Source organism: Strix aluco, chromosome 18 (genome assembly GCF_031877795.1).
Source record: "Strix aluco isolate bStrAlu1 chromosome 18, bStrAlu1.hap1, whole genome shotgun sequence".
NCBI classification, from domain to species: Eukaryota; Metazoa; Chordata; class Aves; order Strigiformes; family Strigidae; genus Strix; species Strix aluco.
This window is the reverse complement of record NC_133948.1, coordinates 8512704-8538950: the sequence shown is the minus strand read 5'-3', so window position 1 is coordinate 8538950 and position 26247 is coordinate 8512704. Positions and strand designations below refer to the sequence as shown.

Here is a 26247-nt window from a genome sequence, read left to right as displayed (position 1 = left end):
CATATCTAATTCCAGTTCATGCAGTCCATGCTTTACATTGAGCAGAAACACCATACTCAGTTCACCTTTTATTTCCAAAATATATTTACTCCCTGTTTTTATGCAACACAGGCGGCCTTTGCGCACAAGCATGCCAGACCGGACTTTTAATCCATCCAAAGTCTTTCAAAACAGCCATACAGCACAGCTGACACCAGCCAGAGCTGCTAGTGCGGATGTGGCAGAGGAAGGTGAGGTAGAAATACTCATTTTTTGGAATTATTTTTTAAAAAATGATGGCTTTCACACTTTCCTTGATACAAGGTAAGACATGCTGGCTTCTCTCCACCTAAGGCAGCCTTCCCTCCCAGCCATTATCAATAATCACTGTTCCAGCAGTCTGATGCATATGCTGGCTGGCTTTGCCACATGAAGTCTCTCTCTGCTGGAAGAGGCATTAATTATAAGCAGGCAAGAAGAAACTTCTGCAGCATTGATGGCTGCTCTGCTGGGTGCTTTTCCTTGTACTAAGCTTGTTTTCATTAACTTTCCAAATAAATGATAAAAGGCACAGGCATGGGCAACAGAAAGACAAAACCGAAATCACTGGAGTAGCTGGCTGGCTTCCTATATTTATATGAAGAAGCATTGTTTAGATCTATGCAAGTGCATACATACAGGCTTTCCTGCTGAGCAGTTTAACTAATCCAACCATCAGTATAAAATATTAGCTCACTGTGAGCTTGAACACTTGGCTACCTTCTTGGTATTGCGGTTTCAAGCTAAACCCAAACTCACTTAGGGTAACAAGTTTGGTGTTCTGCCTATAGACTTGGTGAAAGTCAACAAAGAGGTGAATCAATGGCACTTCGTTCTTACCAGGATGCAATGCTGACAACACTCAGGATTTTAATACGAGATATTGATGACTGTTATATTGATGACTGTGCTGATTAAAATTGTGGTTATTGATTGTGTTGATAATTACTGCATTTTGTATACATGTAAGTGCTCAGAGCCTGGGCCAAAAAAGAGACTTCCCTCCAACTGCTACCCAGACAGACAGCAAGAATATCTGATAAAAATTCTGCTTTAAAAGTTCCAGGTTCCAAGTTTAAAAGTTTTGAAGGAGTCGTGTGTTTGAGCAGGAGTCGCACTGACAACTGCAAACTAATCTTTCAAACCTCACAGATACGTTAAAAAAAACCTGAAAAGCTCCTGTCAGCAGAAACATTAGAAGGCAAATTAAAAAAAAATACCCTTAATTCAATGCGTTGTTCTGAATAATGATTTTTAAGAAAAATAGCATTATTTTCTGGAGCCTGACTCATGATTTTTAAACATTAGAGGTTTGCCAAACTGCTGGTATAAATCTGGAACTGCTCCACTGACATCACTGAAACTGCACCAATGTGAAAATGGCATCAGTGAGAACAGAAACAGGCTGAGAGAATTGGACAGCTGTGACCACTAACACAGGCTGCGCATTAGGAAAGATCAAAGACTAATTTTTACAAAACATTTTGGCTTGATTTTTATTTTACTGAATTAGGGTAAAACATGGCCCACATTTGCTCTCAGTAGCTTGATGGGCTAAAAATTCTTCACTGACTTTTGAACACAGCAGAATGCCAACGGGTATTTAGTTGGCTATTCTGAGATGTACTTCTATCTGCTGCGAGGAGGCTTCAGTCACTCGAAATACAAGATGATCTTTCCTCCTAACTGCATGACTGTGGTGAGGATGCCGCAGCAGATAAACACAACCGTCTGGTCTAAAGTCCCACCCCTCTCCCAGACTTTATTACTCAGAAACATCCCCATCCTCTTGGCAAGGGGAACAGAGACCAACAGGAATGCCTCTAAAGGTTAAACAGATGAACCTTTTGTCATGTTAAAAAATGAGAAAAAGGGGAGGAAAAAAGAGCACAGGCAGAGGGGAGCACTACAAATCAGGCCAACTGACTGCTCAGCAGAAACAGAGGGCAGTGTGTAGCATTATCCGGCCAGGAACATGCTACCCAGAACCACTGTTCACACCCGGCGTCTACAGAGAAAACAATCGTCGTAATCAAAAAACTCTCAGAGCTAGCAATTTTTAGGCATGGATTTTGTATCAAGAAATGCCGGATCTTGGCAGCAAGTGTGTTACTGATACGAATGATAAAACAGCAGGGTTATACGAACATGTCTATCTCCAAGGCCAGAAGAAAAGCTAAAAATCTCCAAGGTCCTTTTCGGAGAAGAATCATAAAAGCTACAGAGTGCATTTCCCAGGTATTTTGTATCATGATTAAATCTGTTTCTAGCATTACACCTTTAAGAAAGATCAAAGGTAGGCAGCGAGGGAAGGAGGTACACACTGACTTCCACTAATTGAAGCAAGCTGAAGCCTCCAGCACCTTCTGGGTTCTCCGAAGTTTCCCTCTCTATCTCAGCATTTCCTCTGCCCTCCCCTGCGGCCTCCCTGCCCTAGCCCTTGCAAAAGCGAGTGCATCCAGATGACTGACACAACAGAGATGCCTTTTATAGCTGCTCGGGTACAGCAGCAGGAATAAAAACATCCCAAATCTCAGTACAATCACTGGCAGAAACTCGATGCAGTTCTTTCATTGTTTAATTTCCGTGCCTCATTTTTTCCATCTTTAAGAAAGGACATCAAAGAGCATTGAGGTTTAGGAGCCGTTAACAACATATGTGTATCAATACCAGTATCAGTGAAACACCGCATGCAACTCATCCCAGTAACAAAACCTATCAAAGTAAAGCTGTACTGGGAAAAAACTAGTTTCTCAGCATAACTGTATGTGCAGCAAGGGTTTTTGCCAATCTCCTTCTACCCCAGACCAACCTAATTAAGCTGCTAGAACCTGTAGTGCAAAGATAACCCTGGCATCCCACGTGGGGCTTTGTAATAACCTGACTCTGACTCAAGCGCGATAATGCTGAGAGCATTGTGGATTCTGCACTCAACTAAACAAGCGTACTTGGATACGTCTTTTCTTACCATTTACCTTCTGCAGCATCTCTGCTTCCTTCTCTCATGCATCTGTGCTTTGGTTACAAGCTCTGAGGGAACTCCTGGGAGGTGCTGGCTTCTCCGGAAAGGCTGTGAGTCAGGGTCTGCACTAGCCTCTGCAGAGGCTATGATTTCCATCCACTCACCCCACTGCGCTTGTGTATTAGCAAGGAAGAGAGTTTCCTGTAAATGCCTCCAAGGGTCAAGCACAACTTTGCCTTTGATGCTTAATAAAGTTTTGAAATCAAAAGCACTATGTAAATGTTGTTCTTATTATCAGGTAGGTGTGCTCTGGTTTTCTTCCAGGAGAGCTCAACTGCTGAAAGTGGCTGGTATTAGAAGCAGGTCTTGGATGTTCAGCATTCAGCTTAGCAGGGAGAAGACTGACATAAGAGCTTGGCACACAGCAATGAAAGAGGATGCAATCTGATTTGGCAAATTAGCCCCTGGGATGATGCAGTTGCCATATGTACCTAGGTGCCAAATTTCAAATGGAGCAGAGTGACCTGACCCTGACCTTTGGCTCAGAGTGCTAAATTCCCTCTCCAGGGAGCCTCTCTAGCCTGAAGCATGTTTCAAAGCTGTGAAGAGAATAAACGTATTCACCTGGGGGATATTTACAGCAGAACATTTGTTTTCACTTATGCTGAAATCTAAGGAGAGTTTTGGTAGAGTCCCTGCATGTCATTCATTCCAACAACAGGTTTTGCAACTCTTCTTATGCAGGTGTCTGAGGCCTGTGCAAATCTCTCTGGCTGACCACAAGTATCTGATGAACTCTCTGTTCTAGCCAATAATTTGCCCATTTTTCAAACAAAAGCAAACATCATCTTCTTTCTCACTGCTTACCAAAGACACTACAGTACAAAACAAGGAGGCTGCCAGTTACAAAACTTTGTTGCTTTTAATAAATATACTCAAGAAGTTTACAAGTAGTATTGTAAATAATTTAACCTACACTTTCCAGAAGCTGAATGAAGCATTTTGTTTTGGTTTTTTTAATCCTTGCATTGCAAACTAGTAGTTAGTTTGCTAATTAAAAACAATTGCTTAATGGCTCATCAGACAGCAAGTTAGGCAGGTTAGACAGAAGAATGAACGTTAACTAGAGGCAACAGTCAGAGCTTTCTGAACTTCAGACTAATATTATGATACCCAAAATACAGGAACAGTAAAGAAAGGTAAGACAAGGCAAGTAAAGGTTCAAAGACAAGGCAGATCAGTTAAAATAGTTCTAAGACACAAAACAACTTTAGGTCTTTTTACAGTCCAGTTCAGCAATGAAATGCCACTTATGCTCAAAGGCAACCTCCATGTGGATGTGCTTTCATTTGGCTTTTGGCTTTATAATTTTAGTTAACTTGCATTAATTTTTCTAAGTACCCTGATATAGACAGAAAGCCAGAGATCATCTTAAACACGTGCCCACTCTTCTGGAAAGCAGCATCAGTCCTAGAGAAAACCGCTTTCCTTTTTTCCAACCCAGTCAAATATCAGTGGTTTGAAAATTTAACCAAACACTTTTTTTCAGATTCAAGTCGTGCTTGAAAGAGATTAAAGTATCCAGAGAAAAGTTGAGAGAACTGAATGCAGCATTATGGACCATGCAGTAGGCTTTGGGAAAGGCAGCAGTATAGATAAACCAGCTAGCAGAAATACATCTTTATTTTAAGGAACTGAGTCACTTCTGAAATGCATCATTTGTTTAAATTACAGGAAATAAAGGTTTACAACCAGGGATGAGCTTGGCAAACCTTGTTAAGAAAAAACAATGGTTTGCATGATCTGCAGAACCTGGTATCTGAAAGGCTGATACATCCCTAAAAGCAGCAACAAAAGGGGAGGGAAGGCTTTGCTAAACTGTGTTTCTATCCAAGTTTCACATAGAGAACATCTGTTTGCACCCTAAAACATACATAGACATTTGATAAACACTTTATTCTCACTTTAGGATGGCTCTTTGGCTCACACAAAATTTAACACTACTTTTTATATAGTCTCACCCATTTCAAGTGCCATACAACCAGGCATGAAAAAAATAAACGCTTAAAGATGCAAAGTAAAGCATTTTCAAAAAAGGGGGAAAAAAGTACTTAGGGTTGTCCACACAACCTTAATTTAGCTCTCTTTTGCATGCATGCTTTAGTTGTGTAGTAAAACCCTTTTTGTTTTCAAAGTCTGTCTCCCTTGTTTCCTCAGCAATCCCATCACAGGCTCTGGTTCCCCTATCACCACATCAGGCCCACACCTCCACCCGGCAGCTTCTGCCACCTTCCTCCACACTGCTGGGTGCCAACAGGAAAAGCTATAAGCGTAAATGGGACACGCTTTTGCCATCTACCATCTTCTCTGCTCCAGAACTTTGCTGGCAGCAAGGAGGAGAAGTAAGTGGAAAAGCACCCTGTGCTGAAGTGTTTCAGCTGAAATTCACCCAAATAATTCAGTCTGAAGAAGATTCTCAACAAAGAATTCACGATGACGAAGACTGGGCAGACCGTAAGCACATGAAAGCAGAGCCTCGTGGTATAAATTGTAAAACAACCTTAACATCTGTCTTTCCTTCCTGTCCTGTTTACAGGAGGGTAGGAAAGACCTCTATGTTTTGTGACTTTGAGAAGAATGAAGAGAACATGTTTCTCAAGCTCCCCCCAACTAAACAAGGACAATTTGTGTATCTAGGATGACAGCAAAGCTTGTCAGTGAGAAGCTTCTAGCAGAGAATGAAGTCAGCTGCACATGACAGAGACAAATGCCATTTCAATGAAAAAAATTGTGCTGAGATTGGACAAGATTTTCCATACTCATCTCGCCTTTAGAAAATAACCCTGAACTTTAGACTTATAAAAACACACTGAGAGACAAGCATCTTTTACCTTGCCTTCACAGCTTCAGAAGAACGCTAGGAATAAATCATAGGGACAAACAAAATACTCATAAAAAACCCTCGCTGCATGACACAGGCTGGAGCAGAGGATGCACTGAAACTCTGATTCATGAGCAATACCTCTGAACCTGCTATTGTAAATGTCATTTCCCAACACCTCCCCATTCCTACCAGCAGGCTAAGGCAGCAATTAAAGAAGTGGGAGTGCTCTGCAAGCCTTCCCTGTCTGTAACAGAGCCACATCCAGCTATTTATTAGGTAATCCAATTACTCTGATGTGACCTTACTCCATGCATTTATGTCTAGCCAGACTACAGGATGGCCTATCAACCCGGTTGTTTTTCTTACGATGCAAACCTCTGTTCCTCTAATAACAGAGGTTATTACAAAACACAGCTACTGCACAAAACATTGCATCTCCTTTGCATCTCCCTTTCTCTCATCGTTTTCCAGTTGTTTGGAGAGCAATTACATGCCCAACTGCAAAGGAGAACAGGTTGAGACCAGTCTCTCGCACCCAGTTCTTGGACTGTGCTTTCTTCCAGGCCTCCCCTCACACCTGGGAGGAGCTCCCCACTAACATCTACACCGCTGCCTCATTATTCTCCTCAAAATTTTCCTTTACAGCAACGACGCTGATGGCAGTTAGGCCTCTCGAGTATGACGAGGCCACTGCTTACCATGTTGGCTTATGGGACCTCTTTAGAGCACACACATCCTCTCTCTTGCTTTTTCCCTGGAACATGAGCTCCCTGGAACATGAGCTCCCTGCAGTGGGGACAGCCTTTTCTTGAAGTACGTGGCCTAGTGTGGATATGGTCCTTCGCTGGAGCTCCTGAGGGCTTTGATGCAGCAAATAATACAAGGGTGATTTCCAGCGTCACCCAACAGAGCTTTCTTTGGAAATCAATGACAAAATTGCAAGGCTGACTATCAAAGCATCTAAGCCACAGCCTCTTCTGCAACAAGAGTTCAGAAATCTCTTGCAAATAGACCCATGAAAGAAACTTTGAAGAACTTGGATTCCGAACCAATGTGTGAGGTTAATCCTAGTTTATACACCATTTGAAACAGGCTCTTTCAAGGGGTGCAGGGCTTTTGCTTGGAAATATGCCAAGGGAGGACCTTGGCCTGTATCCATTGACCTCTGATAACAGAGATTAGATAACAAGTGAATGGAAGTGCTTTCAGCAGTGGTGTTGTGTGCTGAGAGACATAATAAAGAGCATGTATCATGGCAATACTCAGCATATAAAATTCCCTGGAGAGATTACCCAGTGAGAAAAAAAGGCTTTGGTATGCCCCTGTCTGTTACACTGATTTTCCTGACTTTGCTGGAGTAAAGAACACTCTCCAGCTCTCTCCTGCTCTGAAAAATGCTACAGCCTCTGCAGACGCCTGAAGAAACTTGCAGTTCTCGATGGTCAAGGGTCACTTCTAAACATCCTTTATTTCCTTCTCTTCAATGCTTTTCACATTATTCTTTGACACAAAGTGTCTGATAAAATGAGACCCAAAAACCAGGGCACAGGAGAGGAAGGCATGCAGGTGTAAGAGCAGACACATCTATAGCCATGTGAAAATGATAAATAAAACCGAAACCAGCAAGAGAGTTTCTAAATGCAAAGGATCTCAGTAGCGTGTCTAGTGGTTCATCAGGCAAGGGTTCACAGGCAAGATTTCTCATTAAAACAATTGGCTTTTCTTATTTTTTTGGCACTGTTATGTGGCACAGTCCATAAAATTTGTGCAGGAGCCCAAATTTTGAGGGACAGACACTTTGACAGCCTGTACTTCCCAAAATACTTTGGGCCTTTCTGGTGCAATATAAGTAACTCAGTAATCATTGCAGCTTAATACCCCAACGAAGCTTGCAAACCAGGAAACTGTGCTGTATTAGTGAAAAATAGGTATCCAAGGTAGGGTTCACTCCAAATAGACTCTATTCCCTATGCAAAATACAAAGCTGTGTAAAATGTAACAGGCTTATTTCATTAGCTAAAGCTTTTGATCAGCTACAGGTAGAGGAAATGCCATAGTGCTTGTAATAACTCACTCAGAATTTTTGTCATGCTTCTGACCAAGTCTACTTGGTTTTATACGCCTTTCTTCTAAATAAACACAAATAAGATTACACCTTTGGGCTTGGGATTGTTTCTAGTTGTATAACTTTACACCTTTCACCTTGCTGTGTCTTAATGTCTCTCTTCAAACCTTAGCCCTGGTCAAAGATGTGTATAAACCTCTGCCCATGAGGAAGCCCATCCCCAGTAGCTTATACAGAAGCAGAAACTACTGTCTACCTTCTCCGTGCCTGGTGATGCCACTAGATGTAGGGTCTGCTACAAGCTGGACATCATCCAAGCCACAGGCACCAGCCAGGTACAGAGTCCAAAGCTATTCTCCCTGCTGCGTGTCTCCCTCACACTGTGCAGGCAGAGGCAAGTGCTACAAGGAATGCGGAACGGCTCTTCCCTGTGTGAAGCTTTACTGAGCCCTGGAAACATCACAGCTGCTTTCGTGGAGCAGCTGATCTGCACAGGAATCCCAGTGGTGGCTTCAGTGCTATTCCCCCACCACTATACGAAAGGCCACCGGACAAGGATTACCTAGGACAATTTAATTATGTGTGAAAACAGCTGCAAAGCTTTATGGGGTTTTAGGGTTGTTGTTCTTTGGATAGGAGGGGGGGAAACAGAAGGAATTAGACATGGAGAGAGCTGGCTGGGGATGGCCTGTGATGGCAGGGAAGCACACTGTCATACACATGAGCAAAAGATTAAGGACTGATATATACAAAGCCATGTTTTCTCAAAGGGTTTGCTTTTCATGACTTGTCACCTGGAACAGGGTCAGTGTGTGACCCGCTGCGTTTCCCACGCTCCTAGTGCCATGAGAGATGACCGCTCATTACCTGCACCCACCTTCTTTATCAAACGAAAAGGCTACTTTGCCATTATTTATCTATACTTCCAACTTAAAAGACCATGGTGGCCTAAGGGGAAGTGAGGTGTATTCTTGCTGATACTAGTTGAAATCTTGGTCATGTTTAAGTTAAAGAGAGTTTTATTACTGCCTTCAAACAGGCCAGAGTTTCATCCATGAGAACACACTGCCTGGAGAACAGAAGGTAACAAAGTCCAAGGAAAAACTACACAGTATCTTTTAAACCACTTTGTCTGAGATATTTTGCCCTCCTTGATTCTATCAAAAGGTCTCCGTGCCTTGCAAAGTATCTGCAGAAGAAAACTAACCACCACAGAGAATACTTCACTTGGTATTAACTTTCATAAGGCACGATGAGAGCTCATCAATGCAGTCTGTAAGCTGGTTGATTTAAGGACTCCAACAAACATGTCTCACACAAGAATTACAATACATGTGGTATTTGTTTGTTTTTGTTTTTATTTCAATTTTATTTCTGGATTCTACTTTGCTTTGTAAGTTATTTTTCTTGCATGACAAGCAATACCCAATTATTCATGCACTGCCTTTTTTGTTTTGTTTTAAGTTGACATTTTGCCCAAGCTTAAGACCACAAGATGCTTACTAGAGCTGTTCTCCTAGCTTCAATGAGGTCTCCCGTACTGCTGGCTTTTAAAAATTGGTACATACTAAACCTAACACACATGAAAAGAAGGCACGCAGTTAGTGACATCAGCCACAGTCCCCCGTCCACATGCATGCATGCATTTTCTCTATCTATGCACAATGGTGTTTCCAACCTGAAAACAATGCATTCAAGGAAAAAATATGGGTTTGTGTGATGGGATTTCCAATGGAGCCTGAAGGACTTTGGTATCCCCAGACTATAAAGAAAGTCCAGAGAACAGAATGCTTAACATCTTCAGCCTCCTTTGAATTCCCAGCCTTACTGAATCAAGAATAAAGAAAGCCTGGCCCATAAGCAGGAATCCACTAATTAAAGAGAAATGGGGCTTATTTGTCTTGGTTTCTGAAGTCGCAGTTCTCCACTTCTGAAAACACAAGTTTCTCACCAGTTCTTTTCCGCCCTAGGGCTGTGACCTAAGCAGCTTAAATGATACACAGATTTTGGTCGAAATCTGCTCCTTATTTACTGGACTTCAAATGTGCAAGCAATTACTGAATGGGTCTCATTTATTGAATAAAAGTATTTAGGCATTATGTTTACAAAGGCCTAGAAACATTAAAATCTAGTGAAAAACAATTATTTTTACAGAATACATCTGCGAGCAATATGAAGTCATTTTGTTTTTGTAAATTTCTCCGTAATAGACTTATTGTTGATGTGGAAAATGTTCACATTGCAGCAGTGAATTATTTTGAAATGCCAAACTTAATAAAGGAGAAATTATTGCAAATAATATCACAACCCTTAAGGAAAAAAAAAAAAGCCAAAATACCAGTGGTTTCCTGACTAGTCAATCCTCTTCAGATTGGCAGACCTCTTCAGACTAATCAGGAAGAGTTAGACAAATAGTTACTTTATTACAGAGGCTGTCAAATAAATCAGAATCTGGCCAGCAACTGTTTCTGAGCCCTGCAGCAGCCTGGCTGGCTTCTTTTCCTGTAAAACCAAGGCAGTTACAACAGACCCACGTATGTGTGTGTTTGTCTGCAGAGCAACGTGTAGGCTTCAGGCCTCTAAACAAAACTTATTCCAAATTTGGGCCAGCATTTTTCTTGGCTTGCCCAGGTTTTGTTGTGGAACATGGCTGAGAGAAGAAATGTTTTCTAACCAATTAATTCAAGTCACTGCTGTTATTTTTAATGGAGAGCTCTGAAGCTCAGCTCACAAAGGGTAATGAGAAAATAATGTTTTAAACAACATCATCAGAGGAATTAGGCCACGGACTTGAACTACATTATCCGATTCTTGCCACAGAGTTACTCTGCCCCCAAAATGTTTGCTCTTTACAGTGGCATGATGAATGGGAATTTTGCCTAAGGTACAAGCCTGAGACACGGCCACAACTGAAGGTCACAGAACAGCGAGTTTCAGCAATCAGCCACATGAAATGGTCGCTTGTGCTGCTACACCCCAGACTCCAAACACGCTCCTAATGCCGGTAGGCTTTTTATGTTTGGGAACGAGTGAAAACTGAGGTCGTGTTTTAGCAGGGCACTGGGGCACATTTAATCCGCTGCCCCACAGCACTTCAGCATGTGTTTAAACTGATGCAGAGGAGACTTAGGTGGGTAATTGACTTTAGCATCACTCAGTCGTTCTGCTGAATAGAGAGAAGAAGAGTGCTGCCTCGAGAGGTAAGTAACAACATCACCTTTTGCACCTCCATTCAATCCATTTTGTGTTGTTTATCTGCATCGAACAGTATTGATTTGAAAGGCAACCACAGGGCAGAAGGAAGGTAAAAAAGAGATAGGGCAGGGAGGGAGGAGGAAAGTTTTAAATTAACATCCAAAATGGGTCTAGTGAACACTGGGGCTTAAAGTCCTGTTTGAAATGTTTTCAAGCACGTTTATTATGCAGGATATATTCACCAGCTGAACAGCCAAGAATTGTAGTTGGAAACTGTAAGAGTGCCCAGGCAAGAACTGTACTTACTTCAGCCTCCTTTACATCCATGGCGATGCAAACTGGTAGCACTGACAAATCAATTCAACACCAGTGATGTTACAGACTTGCTAAGAAGATGGGGTATAATAACTTTTGAAGCTAATAAAATGGCTTAAAACCATCCCTTTTTTGCACTGGACCACATTAAAAGCAAGCAGCACAGATGGACTTGCACCTGCTTCCAGATGAAAGTGGTAGCTAGTGCAGTACTATTCTTAATAGGAATTAACTTTTAATACAGATCTGCTTTAGTTCTGATTGACTTTACAGTGCTACTAAAAATAACTATTCATCTAGTTGGCAGGCATGCTTCTCCCCTTCCCTATGTCTCAATATGGACAGGGAACACTACAAGCACCTCACTGCAAGTGGCATCAGATTTTTTCTCACCCAGAGCAGTTTTCTACTCCCTGTGCCACTTTTTCCTCCATGGGGCCAATGGTCCCAACTGTCCACAGCTGGTAGCAGAATTGCTGATCACTGGGATTTGTCTCCTAGAAGTAATTTATTTGGTGCAAAACCCACCCCCATAAATTTAGCTAGCTGTAGCCTATGTTGCCATTCCCACACGCATGCCTGAAACCAACACGCTGCCATAAAGTAAATTCAGCTGCTCCCAAACCGCAGCCTGCGTCCCTGCTCTTGCACTGCCGCAAGCACCACGTAACCCGCTCCTCGAGGGAGTAGCTGGCTTGGAGAGGGGATGCTGGAAGTGCTCCTTGTTTCTCATCCCACTGCATGACGGGCTGACCTCCATGAGGAGGAGGGCTGCGGTAGGCACAGGGCAGCCTGTACGACTACCAGCAGCAGCCCCGCCATGGCACACGGGCCGAGATGCAGGAAGCCTTCTCCTTCAACCTCTGCTGGGCAGGTCCCTGCTGCTACTATTCATGCTGGGATGAGTGTGTGCCCGCACCCCACTCTATGGACAGGCCTTGTGAAGGACAACTGCTATCCTCCTCTCATATGCAGCCTATTTCCCATTTCCTTCCTTCCATATGTTAGATATATTTTGATTTTTAACTGAAACCAAGTTTTTACTCATCTGTTTAAGGCTTCCATCTGGTTTATACTGTACATCATCACCTATTGTCCTGCCTTGAGCCAGTTTCTGAATGTTTGAGCTGTTGATGGCTGTTGGCGATGATGTATGAAGCAGAAACAAAGCCAGAGTTGCAAAGACTTCAAAAGGCTGAGGATAACCAAGAACAAGGGTACTGAGGGAGCTGGCGAAGTGCTCACCAAGTCACTTCCAACCGTTTATCAGCAGTCCTGGATAATCAGGGAGGCCCCAGTTGACTGAAAGTTAGCAAATGTGACAGCTGTCTATAAGAAGGGCTGGAAGGAGGATCCTGGGAACTACAGGTCTGTCAGCCTGACCTCTGTGTGGGTGAAGGTTATGGAGCAGATCATCCTGAGTGCCATCACACAGCACATACAGCACAACCAGGTGATCAGGCCCAGTCAGCATGGGTTTATGAAAGACAGGTCCTGTTTGACTAACCTGATCTTCTGTGACAAGGGGACCTGCTTAGTGGATGAGGGTAAGGTGGGGGATGTTGCTTACCTAGGCTTTAGTAAAGCCTTTGACACCATTTCCCACAGCATTCTCCTGGAGAAATTGGCTGCTCATGGCTTTGACAGGCGTACTCTTTGCTGGGTAAAAACTGGCTGGATGACCGGACCCAAAGAGTCGTGGTGAACAGAGTTAAATCTAGTTGGTGGCCAGTCACAAGTGGTGTTCCCAGGGCTCAGTACTGGGGCCAGTTCTGTTTAAGATCTTTATCAATGATTTGGATGAGGGGATCGAGTGCACCCTCAGTAAGTTTGCAGATGACACCAGTTGGGCAGGAGTGTTGATCTGCTTGAGGGTAGGAAAGCTTTACAGAGGGATCTGGACAGGCTGGATCCATGGGCCGAGGCCAATTGTATGAGGTTCAACAAGGATCAGTGCTGTGTCCTGCACCTGAGTCACAACCACCCCATCCAAAACTCCAGGCTTGGGGAAGAGTGGCTGGAAATCTGCCTGGTGAAAAAGAACCTGGGGTGTTGGTCAACAGCCACCTGAATAGGAGCCAGCAGTGTGCCCAGGTGGCCAACACCATCCTGGCTTGTATCAGAAATAGCGTGGCCAGCAGGACTAGGGAAGTGATCGTCCCCCTGTACTTGGCATTGGTGAGGCTGAACCTCGAACACTGTGTTCAGTTTTGAGCCCCTCACTACAAAACAGACACTGAGGTGATGGCGCATGTCCAAAGAGCAGCAATGAAGCTGGTGAAGGGTCTGGAGCACAAGTCTTATGAGGAGCAGCTGAGAGAACTGGGGTTTTTCAGCCTGGAGAAAAGGAGGCTCAGGGGAGACCTTATTGCTCTCTACAACTGCTTGAAAGGAGGCTGTAGTGAGGTGGGTGTCAGTCTCTTCTCCCAGGTAACAAGCGATAGAACAAGAGGAAATGGCCTCACGGTGTGCCAGGGGAGGTTTAGACTGGATATTAGGAAAAATTTCTTCACTGACAGGGTTGTCAAGTATTGGAACAGGCTGCCTAGGGAAGTGGTTAAGTCACCATCCCTGGAGGTATTTAAAAGACATGTAGATGTGGTACTTAGGGACATGGTTTAGTGGTGGAATTGGCAGTGCTAGGTTAATGGTTGGACTTAATGATCTTAAAGGTCTTTTCTAACCTAAATGATTCTATGATTGTTTTGATTAAACACAGACATATACACCAAGAAGCCGTCACTTCTTCCAGCTTTGCTCTCCCCCTCCAGAGCCACCTTTTAATTTGTTGCAGTTGCACAAATGATCTGTGTGTTAAGAGTTCAAAGGAAAGAGCCATCCAAAAAACATCTTGATAGTCCACCAGCTTAAAAAACACTTCTCCAATGAAGTTATGAAAACAGGCTCTAATGCCTCAGAAAGAATAGGACTTTCAGTGTAATACATAAAGCTTTATGACTTCTTAACAAAGCAAAACCAAAACATATTTCAGTTCAGCTAAAGGTAATTATTTTTTCAAGAATCATCTATCATCAGCAGAGACAGTTTGGGTGTAGAAGGCAAACATCCAAGGGTTAGTTTTGGCGGAAATAGCACAGTCTGCCATCAGACTTGCACGGAGAGGGGTTAGAGCACAGAGCTGAACAAGACCAGGAATTTGTGTCCTACAACACTTCTGATTGATTCACTGCGGGACTGCAGGTAAGTTGCATTTTCTCTGAGCCTCAGTTTCTTCAGTGGAACATGCTAATAATGATGTTTATTCAATTTCCTGACAGATTTTGGATAAAACATGGTCACAAATAATTTCTGTGTTATTTGTACTCCAGGAGTGACCATGAAATGGTAGGTAATCTCCTCCATGGAGGACATGTTCTCTGTCTTATGGATCCTAAAATGTAACATTTGCAGTAAATACAAACTACCACCAAATGCACACCATCCTATGTATAAAATTTGGTAGGCTTTGTGGGGAAGATCCACAGATTAGTCCTTGTAGGCAGCCTATTCTGTGGAGAAAATCACCAGTGAGAGACTGCCAGCTTACAGCCCAGAGGCCAGCAGCACCGCCAAAGCAGAGAAGATGCAAGTGATGCCGTCAGACAAAAACATAGAGATGGGAAAAGGTAGTGTGGTGCAGGATCTTGAGAAGTGGGCAAGAAACTCGTATTTCACAAAAAAGGGGGACTAAAAATACAAGGATGGGAGTGAGACCTTTTTGGTGGGATATACAATAGCTTTTTATGGAGACAAGCTCAATAACCATGATACAAGAAATTCTACTTTCTTCACCTTCACCATCTGCTGGTAGGGTGAGGTTATCTAAAGATTTAAAGAGGGGAAAAGTGACTGCACTCACTCAGTAACCAGGATCTGAGTGCCCATAATATATAGTTACATGTATAACACACATTGGTCACTTCAGACACCTTTGTGGCAATTAATAAAAAGAACCAGACATTTTAAAATCTTTGTTGGTTATTAAAGGTTACTCTGCACTTTTATCCTCACTTGATACCCTTAACTCAGTTTATTTATGAATAGCATCCCTTTCAATTTTAGGCTAATGTTCTTTTATATTTATAATATTCAGGATCGCTACACATGCCTGATTACCTTTAAAACACTTATCACGATTCCATTTAAAAATAAATGAATCCCATTTAAAAGTGACTTATCCCCATCTTCTAGTATTTATGGACAAGGACATATGGGGCTGATTTCTCTCATTATTAAGCAGCATGTCTGAGGCTTAAATCATTTCAATTATTCATTGACAGCAAATGGGCTACTCATGCAAACTCCCACTTACATAAGGAGTCCCAGTGATAGGACCAGTCAAGTGGATGAAGATGGCTGAACAGATTTTGGGAGGCACTGAGCATCCACAGATACTGCTAACTTTGATTAGGGTGAGGAATACTTTTGAAAATTGGGCCCCATCTTCACTAACACATACAATTTAACTGGAACTTTCAACATGGTTATTCTGAATCACATTTTCTTCAAGGGTTACCACGACTGAGGTTCTGAGTGGTGATCACTAGTAGCTGAAGGAATATGAGTGATTGTGCACTGATTACCATAACAAAACCCAAGCCTGCTGCAAGGCATTTCTAGAGCTGGGACTTCCCTTTTTGGTGCGGGTTCAGGGTGTTCCTGACAGTGGCCATCTCTGCAGAACCTGGGCTATGGAAGCTTTCATGAAGAACAAGGCTGACTCTATGCAAATGAAGAAAAACATCTCCAAGCAGCAGACACCACCCATCTCTAGTATGAATACTTCTATTCCAGCTACACTGAAATCAGAGACAGGAGATGGATAAATCAACTGCACTGTTGAGCTTGGACTGTAATAGTCCAAATGACAAAGGCTGTAAACATTTAAAACTCTGCTATAGAGAGACTTTTCAGCCTATCACAGATTAGTCTGCTCTCCAACCACCCCACCAGCGGAAGATCTTGAGCTAACTGTTAGCATGTTTTCAATCAGTGGAGTCAGAGTGAGAGAATAGGAATCACCTTTCATGGAAAAAAAAAGTTACGGTTATTCTTTGCAACATTTTATTTTTAATTAAAAAGACATGTTTCCTTCTCTTTTCAGAATGAGCCCAAGGAACATTTGTAATCATTTCCAGGTCAAATTATATTGTACATATTGCAGCTGATTTCACAGCCATGTGGGCAAATTACTATTCTTCTGCACAACTACATCATTATCAAGGAACAGCAGACAGTAAGCATCACCAACATCTAGCGGTTACAATGCATTTTAGAAAAACACGGTCTAGCTCTTGGAGGAAGAAACTTTCATATTTCAGTCAGATCTCTCTTCTCTCCCCAGCCCCACCTCCGAGCCCCAGCATGTGCCGGGACTTCGTCCCTATATGTGATTTTGATGATAAAGATTTTGTTTTGCTTCTTTTTCCCCTAAGAAAGGCAAAAAGGTTAGCAAGTCTTTAAACTCTCAGTTCTTAAGGCTGTTAATATTTCACATTGCCAGCAGGGAAAGGAATTAAAACTGCCAGTAGCTATCCAGATAGATTTTAAAATCCCCTTCCCTCCCCCTTCTCTCTGCCTCCCTCAGCTTCAGAGGATATTTTCCCCGCAAATTGGTTTTAAATTAAGGAAGGTGATGAAGGCAATGTGCCGTCTCAGCATTTTCCCAGGTGCACTTAATCTAATTTCATTAAGGAGATCAGGACAGATGATCGCTACAGTCGAAACATTAAGTCTGTCCATTTTTGTATAAAAAAACCATTAAGTCTGTCAAAGTGTCCGCGGGTGGGCTGTTTATTATTGGAGAAGAAGGTGCGCTTTGCTTCCCCAATAAACTGTCAGGAGTAGTAAACCACAAATTAAGTCAGCTGCTGCCAAAGATTTAGGCGAAGACCTTCAACTAATTTTGACACAGGTGTGGGAAAGGCCAAGGTAATAGAGGCCGTAAGTCAGTCTGTACGCTTTGGAATCCCAGGCTTTTGTGTGTGTTTGAGATATTTCAATCTATCCATCGAAGAGTGGGAGACTGGGCATCAGTGAATACAATCAAGCAGAACTGCTTCTGATCGGCATCTACTGATGGTTCTGACGCTCCAGACACAGCGTTGACGGGAGCCGTGCAACAGTGCGCACTGCAGAGCCCAAACTGCAGAGTTTACCTTTGCTTTAACCTGTGCTCATCCTGCTGGGACTCATCGTCTTGTCTTATGCAGACAAGAACTCGTGAAAGCTTCATTCAAGTAACTGCTCTGTTTTGAACTTCTGCGCAGCTTTGACTAAAATGTAAGATCACATTCCTCAGATAATCATACAGATATCATACAAAATTAGAGGAAACCCATCAAAATGCAGAAACTATGGAAGACTATTTAAAAGCCAAGAAAGAAATCAGGTGAAGCTTTCAGATTGAATTTCCAGGCACTACAAAATCAAATGTGACCCATTTGCTAAGAAGAACACCTTACTTCTCCAGCAAAATGCAGCTGGTATTGAAGACCATCAAGAAATGTTAAATGTATAAAATACTAACCGGAATTATACAATCTTTACAGCACGTACAGAGAAATTAATAGTCACTAATATGGAATCAGGAGTGATATTTTAGCTGGAGCTTCATGATGAGGGGAAACTACTGTGTTTGCAGGTAACATGTGCTATGTACTGCTTTGAGCATCATGGGTAGGCAGAGCAGGGGAAGGTTCATATTCCCATTGCAGGTGCAGCGAGGGGAGGACCAGAGCCCACTGCACTAGCAGATGCTTCCTCAGCACTGCAGGGATTAGGAGGGAGTGGGAGAGGTAGGAGGACACCAGCCTACATCGTGTAAAATGACTGGCTCATCCCTGGGTAGACCCAGAGCTGAAGATTCACAGGTGGATGAAAGACAGACTTTTCCCTGCTGCCTGGGAAGAACTGCGTGGAGCCGGGGTGTCTGTACCACAGCCAGCACTAGGACTAAGGGGTGACCCTGCAGGGAGCAGAGGGAGGCTTATTTACAAACACTTATTTTAATCTCTTTCACTTTGAGTTTTCTCTGTTTGAAAAGTGTTTGTGGAAAGCTGGGACTGTAGCTCTTAGGGACTCCTGCCCCTGAGGGTGTACAGCAAAGGCTGAGCAGCACCAGCTGAAACCCCTCCCCTGACTCAGGGTGCCACGGCAAGCCCCTTACTGATTTTGCAGAGAAAAGCAGCAGTTGATAAGGAGCTGATAAATGAAAACAGCAGCTGATAAGTGTTAGGAGACTCACCTAGGCAAAAGAATACACATTTCAATCATGATGCTTTAGGTAAGGGTGAATTCCCAAGCAAGGTCGGGCGGACATTACTTCTAGTCTTTACTACCAATCCAAATGTTGTTGCTGCCTCTTACATACCTGGAAAACTCCTGTAGTGAAACCTAGTTTGGATTTTATTGCAAATTGGACCCAGAAGCAAGAACCATTAGAAAGCTACAAAACCCAAAGCTGACTCTAGGGCCATCCTTGAGTTGCATCCTTTATGCCTGCATAGGACACGCAGTGCTGCATACTACGCTCTTCTCTATTATTTAACCTGATAAACCAATTTTGGAATATAGTAATGAGAAACTTTGCCAGCCAAATGAGGGCCTGCAATTACAGCTATTGGAGTATGCATCCTCCAAAATTATCAGCTTCTTGGCATCTTTATGGTTAATTAAATCATTCAATTTAATTAATTGAATTGCCTAACTCAATTGCCAGTTCCTATCACCTGCCTGCTATGTTATGTTCTATCTGATCACCTTCCAAGGAGTTGCTGCCATTGCACAGGTAGCCCTTTGGATTTATGGTTACGTTATAATGGTGTTTCTTGATGTGGGCAGACAGCTGTACAAGATTGCTCTCTTCCCTATTGCCTCAGATCTTAGAACTTTATTCACAAGGTCCCTGGTAAGATAAGAAAATACTCATAGATGGGGAACTGGAACAGGGAGATGTTAAACAATAGAGAAAGCAGAGAGCTAGGGACATGCCGACGGCCAACAACAGAACTGGTATTATCCTGTCTTGCCCAAGAGCTCTCCATAAGATCTTTTCAGTCCTTTTATGTCAGTTAATGACGGATTTTTGTCAGCAAACCAGAAGGCTCTTCTCATTGTTTGCTCTGAAATTTTTTTTCTACATTTTCAAGAATGAATATGGACAACACAGACTGTGATGACTCAGCTTGTTATATACTGACTAATGTACTTAAAATCTGATTTTTTGTCTGGATGAAAGAAAAACAAAATCTCAGTAGGAGGGGAGAACATTGCTGCTGAAGCTTTGAGTCTGTTTAATATTTTCAATTGCATTCTTGCTTTACTTAAATAGAAAGGTCAAGGAGGGCCATTATTACTAATACCTTCACTGGAGTTGCACACCATCTTGTTGGAAAGGACAACCTGGAGGGCTCCTTTCCCTCTGGAAGGGCTTGCAGGGCCTAACTCAACTGCCCCAAGTCTCAGAGGGAACCTCTGTGTCTGCTCCGTGCACATGGTGGGCAGAACGACAGAAGCCAAGTGCGTGCCAAGTCTCTCCCCCATCCGGCATTTGCCAAAGAGCAACTGAGTGAACTGGGTATGCAGTGGGCTTGCAGGGTGCTATTTTGCTGGTAAATCTGTTCACAGAGAATGATGAAATAAAATAAATTCACTGAGTGGTGAATTTTTGTTTTCCTCCGCTGGCAGCAACATCATATTTGCCTGTTTATAGCACCTGAATCTTTCAAGGGCTACAAGGTTATTTTAAATTCAATATTTTCATATTGTTTAAAAAGCAGGTATGTTTTTAATAACAACATGCAGATCATCTGCCAAACAGATACTTTCTTCCATTGACAGAACTAACCACCTTTACCCAATTATTATTATATGGGAGTCAGGTTTCTCACTGGTTTTCCCTCTGCATCACTGGGTTTTCAGTCTGTAAGAATGAAACCTTAGAAGAAACACTGATTCTGTGCACACATGTGCATGCACATGTGTATATACTATGCTACTGCATGCTGCTAAGCCTGCAACATAGCCCAGGCACACACTTCTGCAATTGCATTCAGTGTTGCTATCCATAAGCAAGAGCATAGTATGGTGAAAGGACCACTTAAATACCGTCTGAAAACCCAGCTGGGAAGTAACTGGCAAATGAAGATTCCTCATTATTAGTCACAGCTGAAAACTGTCATAGACTGAAGTGTAATGCTAACAGAAGTGCAAATACTGTCATTTGAAAGCCCTTAGTTCAATTCCGTGTTTGATCTCTCCCTTCTGCTGCAACCAGTAAGAACTGGGATTGCTGGAAAAGTTCCAAATTTAATTTCTCAGAGAAAAGGAAAATCTAATGATGGACAAAACCAATTTGGGGACCTTGGCCTAGATAGGCTTCAAAAATAGCAAATAACAGATTACTTGAAGTGGGAACTAAACTTCCAGCCTCATGGAAACAACAGACTTAGTCAGATGGAACCCCCTTTTTCCATTACTAGATAAAATATGAGGAGCAGGCGGAAAGAAGCCTCCAGCAACAGTGCTACCATTAATAGCCCCCATGGACTTCAAATGAGTGGCACTGAGGGGTCCAGGGACTGAGGCTTATTCCAACCCCACGAGACAACACACCGATGCACTGGTGCATTGACAAATGAGGCCATGAGAGCAGGAGTGTAAAGATGCAACAAAACACACAAAAGTTTGGATCAGTGTGGGATCTTTGGGAACAGACACTGCACAGTTTGGCTTCCTCTCCCCCACTGAATTGCACCTTGACTTCCAAAGTCTTTCGAAACCCCATTCCCTAGATCTCATCTTCCTTGACCACCAGCTACCTGATGCAGCTTTTCCCTCCCTGGGCTTCAACAGCTCCTGCCTGCTCTGCTCCTGCCTCTTTAACCACTGCTGTAATTCTGAGCATTAAGACCTTCTTCCCTGAAGAAGACCACCTTCTTCATTTGGTGTCACGGGGCTTTATCTAATTTCTGGGTAATCTCATACACAAACACCCATACACAGAGTGATCACTTCTACTGGAGTGACTCCTAGATCTCTCTTCATTATTATACCATTTCTCCTGCTGCCTAAACTATGATTTTTCCTGTGGGCTTGTAGACACCTTTTCAAGGTCAACACAGCTGAAACAGAAGCGATCATTTCATTCTCTAGATCTTCCACACAGTTTACTCTCCTCATTGCTTCCACTCTTATCACTTCCACCTCTCACTCAAGCCCATAGTTCTCAGCACTCTCTTTGACTCACAGCACTCCCCTCACCTAGACATCCAACCTATGTTTAAGTTCTGTATATCCTTTTTCTCTATAACATAATGACCATCCTCTGTTCATCTACACAACTAAGTTCTTGGTCAAGCTCTCACCACCTCACCTTTCATTTCCCATTTTATCCTTTCCTGTGATGATAGCAGATGTAACTGTGTTCTTGCACCAAGGAAAAAGCTGCTGCAAGACCATTTTCCTAGTACATGGCTTTGCTGCCTACACAGTTTCCCACTTCCCGAACTGCAAACTATCACTCTTCATGTTTTGACTCTTTCACAGTTTACCGCTTCTTCCCAACCCTGACGCTCCATATTGATGTGAACTCTCATCTCTCACTGGTCTGACTTGATCACCCCCTTGTTAAACTTTCAAATAAGCACCTCCCTACTACTTACCACTGTGCCTTTTGCTACAGAGAATAACTTCCCATTCACGGCCATAAAGCTAACTGATTTTCCCTCTCAAATGCTTCCTAAAACCTTCCCCTTTACCTTAATACCTACAAAAACAAATGGACAATAATGAGGCTGCTGACATACTAGAACAGTGCTGCTGCTAACAGTGTCCCCCCCATTTATCTGAGTGCCTTCACTCTAATCTCATCCTTAAGCCACAAGCTGGTCTGCATCTATACAGCATGTAGCGGGATGGGAACCCAGCCTGTGGTGGAGTGATCATGGCACTACCATGTCGCTCTTCTCCCATGTATCAAGCGCTAAATCACACCTGCCCATGTGCTGCGGCACGCTTCCAGGACCTACTGGGACTCAGAAATTAGCACAGGAAACAGCAGCATGGCAAAGCTGAATTCACATCGTCGTAACCAGGGCCTAATAAACTCACTGTGCTGTTGCAGGAAGTAGTGTGAAAACAGTTTTAGAAACCTGACTCAAAACTTTTTGCTTCCATCTTGGATATAGCTTTACCTGTCTCAAAGGTTGCTTGCCATACCTAAAACACAAACACAAACTACAGAACAAATATATGGTAAATACTGATTCAACTTAGAAATACAATGTCATTTTTTGTACATCTTACTTAGCACCGCATTAAATGAAGGAATGCCTGATATCTAACCCCTGATTTGGAGAGCTCGCTTACACTGCAGGGCCATGTAATTAAGCTGACAACCCACAATTTCGCACACAGCATACAGAAGTCCAAGACTGAAAGAACATGAACACTGAATTACTTTTAAGGAAAGAAACAGGCTTTTTTAAATGCAATCTTGAACACTGTTATTAAAAATGAGAGCAACATTTTGGAGTAACGAGCAGAGATTACTCATTCCCTTGTTTTACACAAGTTGACTTTTGGCTTTCTGCAGAACACCATTTAACAGAGCACATTACCAAGCTGCTAGCCACTTTTCACAGTGATGCTAAAGCAGGTAAGAGACAATAAGTGGAACTGTTGATGGTTTATATTACTCTATTATGTTAATGTTCACTAAAGTATGCCATAAGCTCTCTCATTACATGTGTATAAACCAATTCTCTGTGGTGTTATTCCTGTGCTAAATGCTATAACTACATAAATCTTGAATTAATGGAGACTTTATAGTTCCTGAAAATGAAGGGTAATTGCTATCTGTTAATGCTGTTGTTGCTATTAAAGGAAGTATATATTTTCAGTAACAATGTTTATGGACCGTGAGCCTCACATCGCAGCTACTGCACAGTGCAGAGATAGTGTAATGCAATTATCAGACTAACTCCCTTTCTCTCCCTCCTCCCTCACAAAAAGCACAGTATCATTTCCACAGCTTCGACAAACTACCCTGCAGTTCTCCTAACAGTTGCAGAGTCCAAACCAATGTCCTTCAATTAATATACAGTAAGAGTATTTGCATTTCCATCTCTGGAAATGCATGATTTGCTAAGTTTCTCACTTGGTTAAATGGCTGCACAGCTCACTTTATTAGTTTGGGTATCTCAAACAGTTCTTCGAGAAGCGTGTGGTGACAGAATGATAGGTGTGAGAAAGTATCATCCCACTTACTTCCTTTGAGATTTCAGCAGTGATGCAGAAGTGAAAGGCTATACTTGGCCAGCGACAGTTCTCAGAAAATAGATGGGATGGACAAGTCCCCAGCCTTGAGCTCCTCTTCTCTGATTATTAAAAAAAGCAGCACACTGTTTGGAAAGACTCTCACAATCTGCTGTGAAACTGTACCTTGCACTGAAGTAATGGCTCCTCGATTCTGATGTACCGTACGTATGACTGACTATGCTCAATTACTTTTCTCCCCTGGAGTCCTGCACAACACTGCACAAGGAAAAAACCAAAACCATCAGGAGTGTGTTTATATTTTTCAATGCAGTGAGGGTAAAGCCTTAATTTCACTCTAACGTCTATGTTTTAAAACATTAAGAGCTCAATAGCTCATATACCTATGAACTAAACAAATAGTGGATAATTAGTAGCATGGTGTAGAGAGACAAGTAGGGGGTGGAAAATTTCAGTTTTGCTTCTAGCTCTATCACTGACTCAGTTTGTACTTGTACGTGAACTTTTTTTGTCTGCTTTCTTCACGAGTTATATACAGATGACAGTGATCCGCTGTTTATGACTAACAAAAAGTGTTATGCAAATCAAAAGTACATTAGTAATTCCTGCCCTGCCCTTCATTAGTGCCAGCGCGCGTAGGTGTACCTAGAGAAAGCTACTTCTTGCTGACCAAGCAGGAAAGCAGGATTGTTCTGTAGTGCTGTGAGATGAAGCCGACCCGTCATGTAATTTGGGAAGCCTGACGCTGGGCTAGACAGTATGTCGAATACTCCATCTGGCTGCAAGAGCCAGAGAGCATTAGAAGATACATTTTTCCAACGCATGGATGGGGAAAAAACACTCTTCAGTGTAGTCCCTCAGGACATTCACGCCAATATTTTTATAGCTCCTTGTTGCATCAGCCAGGTTAAGTTTTAGACAAATACTGAACGTGTTTCCAGGGGAGTCTAGTATGTCAGGTATCAACAGAGAGTCTGGCTGCCCTTGTGCTCCCCAACTGGAAGGCAATGTTGCATTCACATTACCCCCATAAAAGGTTTGAAGCCTCTTCACTTCAACCCTGGTGAATCTACATGCATGTGCACACATCCTTGCTGACAAGAAAAGCAACCCTACTTAATTCCAGGGACCTATTTAATAGAACCGATGTCATGTCTCATGTCTCTACAGATCAGGCAAGAGATAGAAAGATGATGATCTTGTGTTGCTCTCCTTATGAAGAAAAGAAATGTTATTATTAAGGTGGAGTCACCTTAAGGAGAAGGTAGCTGGGAAATATGTGAGCCTAGAAGGTCAAATTACAGTTATAGATATGTAAAGAAATGCCATATTAATGGTAAGGAAGACTATAATAGCCTTTCATTTGCTGTAAAGGACAGTAAGTTACCAGCCAAACACAATGCAGCTTCCTCTGAAGGTAACCTCAGATCCCACATTCTGAAAGCTAATCAATGTTGTTCAGATTTCAATTTCTTCTCTACAAGGTGAAGTCAAACCTAATCTAACAAACGTCAGTCTCAGATGTAATGCCGCTAGCTGGGTCTACCAGTGTAATTTAGATAATCATTAATAGCATAGCTGTATAATAAAACTACATGTCACTTACAACTTCATCTGAGGTTTGACTGGCAGATCTTTAAACAGTTTTCTAAGTGATTGCTTTTACTTTTTTTGATTGGGCAGTCTAAGAAATGTTTTAACCCCATGCTATCTAAGCTTTTAGGGAAGGATTTTTCACCCTCACCACCCCTGCCATCAGCTCTGCTGCTGTGTAACCTTGTAAGAAATAGAACTTGGGGGGTAGTGGTGGTTTCAGGGAGTGACTTTATACTAAAATAAAATATGTACAGCATCCTTCATTCAACATATATGATTTAAATGTTTCTCTTCAATCAAGCTTTCATCTCAAAACACAGCTTTTGCCATACTCCAGGGATATTTGGTATCTGATGGGATTTTTAAAAGAAGTTGAAGAAACCTTAATGCTTCCCAAGCTCTAACAATGTTAAAAAAAAGAAAAAGACTTAATCAGAAGAAGCTTTTAGTGTAGTCTCTTGAACTCATGGCAACCTCCGATGTATGGCTGCAGCCAAGCGTGCTGCCAAGGAGACAGGGCTATCTGAAGTCAGCCTTTACTTTTGTAATGCTGATCCAGTTGAAACCTCCGTGCCACAGCTTCTCATGAATGAATGCAAGAGACTGGACAGCCAAAATATAATAAAAGTTTGATGAAGATCTAACCTGAGACTGCCAAGTTTGATCTGCCAGAAGAGAAGTCAGCAAGGGATACTCAAGCCTTTTATACATCTGATGCTTAAAAGCATGGTGCAACTGTCGCTACGCAGTGGGACTTCTCTGTTTTCCTTGCAAAGGTGAAACAAGAAATCCCTATACAAAAACACACAACTACAACCTTTCAACGACCAACCTCTGTATCTAAAAGAAGGTCAGAAAAATCATTGCTCTGTGATAAATATGCATGCAACATGACAAAACACTCCTTGACAGTTACCACACTGCCTTTGAGGG

At 42.5% G+C, this 26247-nt stretch overlaps 1 protein-coding gene across 13 annotated transcripts in view; it reads right to left on the bottom strand.

The window, feature by feature from the left end:
- The window catches only part of FBRSL1 (fibrosin like 1), a 552195-nt gene that overhangs the window by 158595 nt on the left and 367353 nt on the right, over positions 1-26247 (bottom strand). For 8 of the 13 annotated variants that reach the window (XM_074843783.1, XM_074843788.1, XM_074843790.1 and 5 more), the window contains exon 6: positions 23884-23976. The exons of the other annotated variants lie outside the window; for them this stretch is intronic. In XM_074843783.1, the coding sequence (XP_074699884.1) occupies positions 23884-23976 (93 nt within the window). The remainder of the gene's footprint in view (positions 1-23883; positions 23977-26247) is intronic. 13 annotated transcript variants of the gene reach the window in all.